Raw genomic sequence first — 10,590 nt, 5'->3', positions numbered from 1 at the left:
TGGATCCATTCTGGCTGGTTTGCTGCTGCATAAGCTGGCAAGCCACCCTTGACATCTACATGGTCTCCAGTCCAGCAGAAGGACAACAAGTGCCTTCAGGGCTCAGGGGGGAATCAGCTTACCAGGACTGGGATGGGAATAGCAGCATCTCTTTACCTATCAAGACCAAGCATCTGACCTGCTTCATGCCTTGTCAAGAATTTAGCGATTCTGGGCACCCCTGAAGCAGAACTCATCAACTAATTGACCTATAGGTAAGGCAAGGGTGCCATGTGAGGCATCAGCTCAGCTCACTCCATTCAAATTCAAGCTGTATCTTTGCCAGTAAATCTTCATTGCGTTCCCTGGCAATGTAATTTTTGAACATTTTAAACTTCTGATTAAAGCCGCAACACAGGTCCTGTTTTTATTCTGCAATACTTAAACCCAGGACTGAATACCCATGTTAGTTTGAACACTAAAACTGCTGCCTTAGGGTTAAGCATAAGAAGGCGAGTGATCTCTTGGATCCATGTGTAAGTATCACACTTACTCACACATCTCAGGGCCATGCAGACTACTCAGCAGTGAATTTGCATCACTCGTGCTGCCAAACACAAGGCAAGATGCAGCTCTTCCTCCCAGCACTCACCAGCCATTCTGTAAATGTCAGCTTGAGCGTGCAGGCAACAGGATCTGGAAAGGGAAACCAACAGCTGGAGCTGTAACGTGCCTATTGGCAGCAATGCAAAAGTCACTAAGAAAGAAAAGCTTCCTAAACATCCAAAAGGCCCACTAAAATATTTACCAACTGAGTGTGCTGCATCTCATGCTCTGACTTCTTCACCCCCGGACACAGCAAACAGGGTGTTTACAAAACAGTCAGCTGAAAGCAAAGGATAAGTGCCATATGCAAGCTGCTGCTGCCAGGCGCAGAGATACAAACACAGTACTTAAAATGTCCCTGCTTTGTGTCTGATTTCTATGTGGAAATGCAAACCTCATACTCTACAACTGCAGTTTGGGATGCTCTTTCATGACCAGCAGAGACAAACCTTGCTGCTGCCAAAGGAGAGTTCCTAGCCTCCCAGAGTTCCTGGCTGCCTTCCTGCATCCCTATTCCCATCCATGATATCCCACCCATCCTTCATAGAGGCTCTTCTCACCCCTTAGGGTGCCAGTGCATTTGCTAACTTCAGCAGCAAATTATTTTCAGTGGGGTTAGGGTTATTTTTCTGGGCTGTTTCCTGCAGCTTCAACCCTCTGAATTGGTTTATTGAGGACACACTTGGTATCAGAAGGGCACAGGAAAGCACCAAGAGTGCTGGCCAGGCTGGGAGGAGCAGGAGAACCACGTTACAGCAGCAGTGGGCTATTGGCAAAGCCACCCTCATCCTGCTGAAGCCTTAGACGTAAACATTTGTACCACTTCCCTCGACGGTTCAGGGACCTGGGCTCTGACCTGGGTCACACACACAATGTGACCTGACTCCAGTCAGGCTGTTCAACCCCAGTTTCCTTTGGAAGGAGGCCATGCCTTTCCCCAGGCCACCTTGCAGACTGCAGAGCTCAGCTGCTGTGGTGCTAGGATTGTTTTTATGAAGTCTCCAATATGTTTTTTCTTACTGGAGAAGTGGTTCCTTTTTTCTTATTTTTCTCATATTCAAAAAGAAGTGGTTATTTTTAGCTCATGTTTCTCCTTTTGAAGTTGCATGTGGGCATTAAGTCAACACAGAAGAATTCTGCTTCCAAAGATGGATTTCTCAAAAATGACAGTCAATAGACATCCGAGTGACAGTGATTCTGCAATGCCTCCATAAAGTAAAGTGCACCATGTTCAGAAAAGGACATAGGAACTGAAAGCAGGACGTCTGGCAAATTGGGAAACTTAGAATCTGTGGCATAAATCCTCATCACCTTCCATCTGATGCTGAGAAATTTACTGAAATGTTCTGCTGAAAATTCTTTATCCCAAAACTGCCTGTAGTTCTGTAGGGCAGTTTCTGCCATTTCCTCTTTATCTGTGAAACCACCCTTGGCTAATGCAGACCAGGATATATGATCTGGGGTGCTCTACTGAGACTTTTACTTTGTGGTGTGAACTAGAAAGGGGAGGAAGCCACAGATCCATGATTACATGGGACAGGTAGCAGTGCAAATAGTGGTTCTGTAACAATGCTGTGCTGTCAGGTTCAAGAAAAGAGAAACAAGTTTTTTGTATAATCGTCTATGTCACTAAAATTATCAGGTATAAGATGGGCTAAAGGAAGGGGCTCTTTCCTGTCATGCTGAGTTCTGGCATGCAAGCCACATTGATAAAACTGAAGGCAGTTTCTGGAGGTCCCTTCTCAAGTACTATGAGGAATTTCGGATTGTTGACCCTCACAGAGCCAGGTCACTTCAGCACCTCTGAAAAATGTGGTAGTTTTTGTCCAGCCCGCTTTGGGAATGATGAAAAAACATCATACTGTCCAATAATATGATTGCGAAATCAGGTGGTTTTGGGCAAGGTAAGCTGTCATGTGTTTGCTTGCTTCTAAATCCAAATTTGTTTTCTGTGTTTCTGTGGAAAATCAGAGGATGTTATAGGCTGAGTCATGCCATTATTGACTTTAGCAAGCACAGCACTGATATAAATAGCGAAACACTGGTGAGTCTTAGAGAGAGGGAAAAGAGATTGAGAGGTCTTCTAGCAAGGGCTGGTTGGACAGGAAGACAAAGATGAAGACAATGATCCTTCTTTTCCTTGAGTTTTTATATGTTATATGCTCCTCTGCTTTTCCAGTGGCTCCAGAAAAAGAAAAAGATATGCAATTTGCTAAGGTAAGGATTATGGACAGAGCTGATGAAATAATTTATTGAGAAAAATAACATAGTGATGTATTAGCAATGTAGAATATTTTATAACCAGATCTCTGCATTTAAAAAAGAAAGTTTTACATTCTAAACTGATGCTTTTTCTTCCCTATCAGAAATATCTTGAAAACTTCTATGATTTTAAAGAAGAGAAACATTCTCTGTTTAAAGCAAAGGACCTCAGCCACATGGCTGACAAAATACGAGAGATGCAGTCATTCTTTGGGCTAGAGATGACCGGGGAGCTGAATCAGAAGACACTGGACTTGATGAAGCAGCCTAGATGTGGAATACCAGACATCCGTTCCTACAGCGCCTTCCCACACAGCCCCACGTGGAAGAAAGAAGATGTGACCTATCGGTAACATACTTTAAAGCATGTTTGTCTCCACACCACTGGGAAGCTTTGTGAACACTAGGCAGAAGGAATGTCAACAGGTTCTTTGCCATTTACGTCTGTACTTCTCCATATAAAAGCTCCATTCAGGGTGAAAGGGACAGGAGTGTGGGAACTATTCAGGCTTCCAAATAGTGATGGGAATACCAAAATAAGAGTTTACATTAGTTAACTAATAACCTACTAAATAATATATTCAGTGGATAGAAGGAATACAACTGAGAATATGTGTTAGGGTTTCTGAAAGACATGAAAAAAAATTTTGAAATCTTCATATGCTATGTAATAAAAATATTTTGAAAATAAACCACTTGAGACACATAAATAATTGTAACAACAGATTAAATTATTTGACCTTGATACTGTGTGTCCCAGTCACATGTGATCTGTTTGCTTCTAATTCCTTTTGTCTTTAATTCACAGGATTTTGAACTACACTCCAGACATGCTGCAAGCTGATGTAGAGGAAGCAATTGCAAGAGCCTTCCAGCTCTGGAGCAGTGTCACCCCTCTGAGGTTCACCAGGGTCTATGGCGGTCAAGCAGATATTATGATTTCCTTTGCAGCTGGATGTAAGGAGACTCTGTTGTCAGGGAATCATAGTACTTATCACTTTTTCTTACCAAGATAATGAAACACATCCTTTTTTTTTTTTTTTTCTTTTCCCCCCCTTATTTTTAGTTCATGGTGACTTCTATTCCTTTGATGGTCCGGGAGGAACTCTGGCTCATGCCTACCCCCCTGGAAGTGGGATAGGAGGAGATGCCCATTTCGATGAAGATGAAAATTGGACCAAATTTACTACCTATAGTGGTAGGCAAACTTAAATAAATATTGTATTGACTGTTATTTTATTAGAAAATGTTGTCTTGAAAATGCTGTAAAGTCCCATATCCAATTGCAGTAGTTCCAGTATTTACTGAGATGTAAAATGTCAGCGTAATTTAGTAAAACAGTTTTGCATATTTTGATCTGGGATGCAGTCACAGCAGTCCCTTGAAGTTAATGCAGACTGATGTTACAGCTCCAGTGAAGGAAATGAAGTTATCATGGAATACTAATGTTGGATAATCATGACATCAAAAGACAGGGAATTTTCACCCTTGGATAAAGAAAAAAGTCATAATATAAACTCACGTTTGTTTGTTTGCTTGTTGCTTGGGTTTGTTTTTTCTTTTTCTGGTTTAAAGTGATGCTGATCTTTAACATCTAGAAAGGAAAAAACTTTGAATTTATTGGTGAATGAAATTAAATATAACTGAAGTGTTCTGGTTTCCAGCAGTGTCCAGGGATTATGTTACATGTTACTGGTTTTGTGAGGTAGTTACCAGGCAAATTCTATGTCATTTACTATTCCCAAAATCTGATCTGGTGACTAAAACCTTCTTACCTGCTTTTCAATTGTTATTAATTGATTCTTTGTTGGAAAATTCTGCAACATGGGCAAAAACTGGTCCCAGAGTGGTTTTCCAGTGAGAAATCAATGCCTATAATTCAAAACTCACTCCTTCTCCAGAAGGCCAAAGAGCTCTTCCTTGGGCATAGTTAGATTTTGCCATTTTTTTAAGACCATGAATGATTCATCTCACATGAAAGAATGGTGCCTGTATCCCACTGTCATGCAAAATATTTATTTAGTGTTTGTTCTTTGTGCTGGATCTTTTTTAGGATACAACTTATTTCTTGTTGCTGCTCATGAGCTGGGCCACTCACTAGGTCTCAGTCATTCCAATGTTTTTGGTGCTTTGATGTATCCTATATATATGGCTGTGGATACGAGGGACTACCAGCTTCATCAGGATGACATTGATGGCATTCAAGCCCTCTATGGTAAGCAAGAAGCATCATTTTCTGGTGAATGATGGATAACAATTTATAATTATTTTTACCCAACAGATAAAATGTACTAAACTTCCTACTACAAGAAAGATACTGAGGTTTAATTTCCTGTTATTATTTTTGGGCAAATCTCTTGAGGTTTTTGAGGCTAACAGTCTACACTGCGAAATGGAATCTGTAGACTGTATTCATTCCAGTTAGTCAAAAGATCCAAGAGCCTTTCCCCAAGGATACCAGAGGAACAGCCCGTGTCTGCAGCATTATACCCTCTTATTTTCCACAAAAGGGTGGTTATGTGCACAGCTGCCTATACATTTGGCTTCACATGGTACAGCCCGAAATGCTGTGACATTAACTGCTCTGATCCACCTTCCAATTCTGCACCATTTTTATTTTCCAAAGGACCACCCAAGGAATCTGCTGCACTTCCAACAAAAGCTTTTGCCCCCCAAGAACCAACAGAAATGGTACCTGCGGAAGAACCGACTCAAATGTCTCCCAGGGAAGAACCAACAGAAATGACACCCTCCAAGCCACCCCAAAGACCAGATGACTGTGACCCTCATCTGACCTTTGATGCTATCACTACTCTCCGTGGAGAAACACTGTTCTTCAAAGGCAGGTAAGTGCTTTTATTTCCAGCAACATCTTTTTGTGAGACTCACAAAGGCAAAGCATATAGTTCAATTCAGGGAATTTATCCTCTCTTGGTTACAAAGGAAAATATTTCTTTCTGTAAGTGTTAAGGCAACTTTGAAAAATCTTACTAGCCCACCTAGGCTGGGTGAGTAACATACAAGGTGAGTATAATGTTTTCATCCATCATATGTCATTAAAATTGTGCAAGGCTGAACAATTCCAGTGTCGCTCCTCAGCCTGCAGCTGCTTCGCACGCAGCACTGTCCTCATCACACCATCCCGTGTGTGGGCCAGGGAGCTGTGGAAAACATCACTGGTGACTTTTAGTGCCACTCTAACCTAGGATTCTGCACTTGACCAACTGCCCAGTAATTTCTACAGGGAGCCCCTGCTGTTACAGGGTGGCCCTGTTTTGGGCACGCTCTGAGACGGTGCTGTAGTGAGTTGTTGGCTGGGCACATCCAGCCTGGTGAGAGCAAACAGCAGGTCAGGTTCAGCAGGGCAGGGTGAAGGGCTGCATCCCAAAAGGGGCTGTATCTCTGCCTCACAGGGAGCACTTGCTCCAGCACACAGACAGTAGGATTTAAAGTACATTTATGGGCCCTTGATCTCCTGATGAAGTACAGACAATTAAGCATTGCTGGTTTTGTTTTTATCAGCTATGTCTGGCGCAAAAGTCCATATTTCTCAGAAATTGAGCACGACACCATCTTCTCCTTCTGGCCTTCACTGATAGCTGGCTTTGATGCTGCATATGAGGTTGACAAGAGGGATCGAGTGCTATTTTTTAAAGGTACTTCTCTTACATATTCATCAGTTTTTTATGCAAACATGAAGTTATAGCAATATTGCTACTGTCAGTTAATCATAATGGAAGGAATATTATGCTAATATTGATGTTAACTCTAATACTAGTACTACCACTAATAGAGAACATTCTTAATATTTAAATCCATTTAAATTCTGCTAATTATGTTACTGCCATTAACTAATGCTGCTTCACAATGGTCCTACACAGAATTCCTTTGATCATTGAGAGGGAAGAACATAGCTGAGACAAAATTTATTGCTACATTACATTACCTAAATACATTTTTAAAGTTGACAAACACACCTAAAAAATACACTGACTTTTAAATATTGATATATAATACTCTTAATGATTATAAAAAATAGGAAATCCAACAGCTGTGAGTTATTCAAACTGCTGTGCACCCACTACCTAAGTGAATAATGTTTTCAGATGGACATCTGTGCCATTTGGTTACTACACAGAAAGCTCTGGGGCTTTGACAAAAAGGGGATCAGACTCCTCAAGAATCCTTACAACTTCTTCTGTTTTCTTCTAGATGACCAGTACTGGGCTGTCAGTGGCTACAGCATAGAGCCAGGGTTCCCCAAGCCCATTCAGAACCTGGGCTTCCCCACCAGTGTCAGGAAAATCGATGCAGCTGTTCATGACCAAAGTACCAAGAGAACCTATTTCTTTGTTGGCAACAAGTACTGGAGGTAAAGTTGTTCTGCCTTCTGTACAAGAGATAATCAAAACATTTTGTTTCATCAAATGATACGAGTATTTGTACAGGAAGTTCATGTCTTCTTTTTATCAGCTTTCTCAGTCACTAAAAGCTGAAATTCAATTACTCAGGTCTTTTCATAAAACAAAGTCTGTTACACCTGAGAGTTCACTTACTCTTACCAGGCTGTGATTAAGGGGCAAATGAAGGGGTTTTATTCATTAAAAAGCAGTGTGAGCTAGTATAAAAATATAATATATTATAATTATTATAACAAATATAAATTGAGTAGACTTTTTCATCATGTCAGGTATTCAGTAGTTATTACAAAGCAGAAGCGTTCTGTGAAATTTATAAATGACAAATCAAGAAAGTTATAGAAGGAGATTAAAATATTTACTTCCTAAGAAACAGTTCAGCTAAGCAGTTATCTTAGTCTAATAATTAGTCTGTAATACTATCTTGAAAGAATGTTATTACACCTGAAGTTTGCATTTCTCTTATGGGGTCCCTTCATACACGGTGTGCTGTTAAATTAATATAATTATATTTGAATAATTTTTTAAGATTATTACTCAATTTGAGCCTCATTCTGCCTTATTGTCAGTCTCAGGGAATGAAAGGAAATGTTCTAATGTGATATTCTGAAAACAGACTTACCTAGGCTACTAAAGATGTACATATTCACACAGCCAGGATTTATACAGCTCTATGAGGTCACAGGTCACAGGTGCTGGATTTTCAGCTGGGATAGGCATATTTTGTAAAAAGTCTATCTTGTTTCAGCATTGAATGTCACATGCTTATTTTCTGTTTCCATGCAATTTCTTTATTTAGCTTCAATGAAAATACCCAATCAATGGAAAGAGGCTATCCAAGAAAAATAGCTGCTGACTTCCAAGGGATCAGCTATCCAATTGACGCTGCCCTTCAGAAAAATGGTAAATAAATTAAAATATAATTTTAAAAAGCTCCAAAGACCACCTAAAAAGAATAAAAAAAAGAAAAAAGAAAAAAAAAAAAAAAAAAACCACACACACACACACCAAAAAACCCCCGCTTCAGTACAGATATTAAATTATATTAAATTTTTGGTTTGATTTTTTTAACTTGCACAAGGAAATAGTGGAGCCTGTATCCATAGGCATATTAAAAAGAAATACTAATTTGTCAATTTTCTTTTCCTAATTGTAGGTTATTTCTACTTTTTCCATGGATCGAACCAGTATGAGATGGACATCAAGAGGAAGAAACTCATCCGTACAATGAAAAGCAACAGCTGGTTTAATTGTTAGAAATAAATTAAGTGATGGTGCAGGAGTATATTTGTACCAGAAAGAGTTTTTCACGTCCCTTGATTTTAAACAGTGTTATTCAGCTGTTCCTGTGCATCTGAGTCTGAAATGACGGCCTTTGGCAATTCTAACTTAAAACTTTAAAATGTAAAACCTAATGTACAGTTTTAATTTATTTTGTCTCCAACTATTTATTAATCAAGTTGTTTTTGAGTAATAAAGTATTTTGCTTGAGTTTAGCAGTTTCTGTGTTCTTGTTCAGTCCACTGGAGACAAGGCATCTGCTACAACCACACACAAGCCTGAATGGCACCAGGACCCATCAGCATTTTCAGCAGAGCTCAGTGTCGGTGGGGGGAAAGTTAAAGAGAAGTAGAGGGACAGTCTCTGCAGGCAGTTAGAAAGTGAAAAAGGAGGGAAACAAGGCACTCAGAAACTATGTGGAGGAGGCATAAAAGGTAATAGGAAATCCTACACAAGAGTGTGTGAAGAGAGAGACCAGAGTCTATGGCCTCACCTGCCATGACCCCTGGCATGGGGACAGAGGGGTCAAGGCAGGGTTGGAGACAGGTAGTTGGGAACATGGCAGTGGGCTGAGAGGACCAGTGCACCAGTGCCACTGAGGGTGGTTTTAATGGATAGAGTCATTGGCACAGCAGGACATGAGCAACCAGAGAGAAGGGTAAGTGTCCAGTTTGGGGATGGAGGTAGCATGTAGGCAGGGTGGGAAGTGATGGAGATATGATCACAGGGTCACAGGGAGTCAGTGGATTAGCCCTCCTGAGCTGTAGCCGTGTGCCATGGAAAAGGAGTCAGGGCTGGCAGACCACCTCACAATGCTCAACAACAAACCAGAAACAAGAACCACTTCCCAGAGCAAATGAGCCAAAATTATAAGAGAAAAAAGCCAAGGGTTTTTATGTAACTACCACAGATGAATCCTCCAGAGGAGGAGTGGTGACACACAGAAAGTCACATTTGCTTCCTCCATGCTCCATTCTGGGTCCCTCTCACAGGCCAATAACTCAGTGAGTTTAAACATCCCTTGGGCTGAAAGACAGCTTGGCTGTAGTCCATCCTCTCTTTGAAGGGATTTGATCCCATCTTTACATCACTGCTCTGATGATGTGATTGTACAAGGAAGTTGACTTGCTATTACTCTTTCACTAGCAGAATTGGGAAAGGAGGGAAGAGAGGATGGGAATGACTGACAAGGACAGTATTCCAGCTACCACAGCTCAAACCCATTTGGCAGAAGTAAAATTTGTTCCTGGTTTTCTGCACAGGGCTGTTGCCCCAGACATCTGATCAAAGATACTACCACCTGTCCCCCCATCCATCAGGGCCAGAGGCAGCCATGTGTCTCCCAGTGCACCCACAGGCCCACAATCCCACTGTGCTCACAGACAAGGTCAAAGAAAGGCGGAAGAGACTGTACTAGCTTGGATGGGGTTTTGAGCAACCTAGTTTAGTGGAAGGTGTCCTAGCCTGTCACGGGTGGGCTGGAACAAGATTATCCTTAAGGTCCTTTTTACCCCAACAATTCTATATTTTTATGATCTTGGAATATCTCATCTCTTCCATGTTCTCCTCATGCATGTTTTGTGCCGTGCTAGATATGCTCTAAGTACCTCTAAAGCCAGGTTTAAAACCAACTTACATTACAAATCAGGCCATGTCTTAAAAGTTGATTTAACTTTAACAACAGTCCCGACTGTTGTGTCAAGTAGGGACACAACAGCTCAGCATTGCCACAAGGGCAGTGGTTCACCATGGTGAAGTCATGGACTGAAAAGTGGCTGAGCTCACCTGGCAGGAGTCCAAGCAGGGCAGAGACACAGGAAAACTGGTGTTGCCCCAACATCTCCCAGTGTCTTTCTCTATAGCTCTTGCTCCATACATAGCCGATTCTGAACAAACTTCAGTGCAAGGACTTTAGATGCCTCCAGGCTTAGGCACGGTGCTTGTGAGTAGTTTGTGCATAAGTAATGGGGTTAAATCCCTTTGTTTTTAAAAATGCCTACATACTTTGATATCCTAAATAGATGCCTTCTTGCATATGAAGGCT

At 41.1% G+C, this 10,590-nt stretch overlaps 1 protein-coding gene across 1 annotated transcript; it reads left to right on the top strand.

Moving 5' to 3' along the window:
• Positions 1-2,645: 2,645 nt before the first annotated feature.
• On the top strand, positions 2,646-8,756 carry LOC120749377 (stromelysin-1-like). The gene is made up of 10 exons (XM_040056726.2): positions 2,646-2,802; positions 2,952-3,196; positions 3,656-3,804; positions 3,914-4,045; positions 4,901-5,062; positions 5,474-5,693; positions 6,370-6,503; positions 7,060-7,219; positions 8,065-8,168; positions 8,422-8,756. The coding sequence occupies exons 1-10, from the start codon at positions 2,701-2,703 to the stop codon at positions 8,520-8,522; spliced, it is 1,509 nt and encodes a 502-aa protein (XP_039912660.1). The 5' UTR covers positions 2,646-2,700; the 3' UTR covers positions 8,523-8,756.
• The last annotated feature ends 1,834 nt before the right edge of the window (positions 8,757-10,590 follow it).

This window comes from Hirundo rustica, chromosome 2 (assembly GCF_015227805.2).
Source record: "Hirundo rustica isolate bHirRus1 chromosome 2, bHirRus1.pri.v3, whole genome shotgun sequence".
Classification (NCBI taxonomy): Eukaryota; Metazoa; Chordata; class Aves; order Passeriformes; family Hirundinidae; genus Hirundo; species Hirundo rustica.
This window is presented reverse-complemented; position numbering and strand designations above follow the sequence as displayed.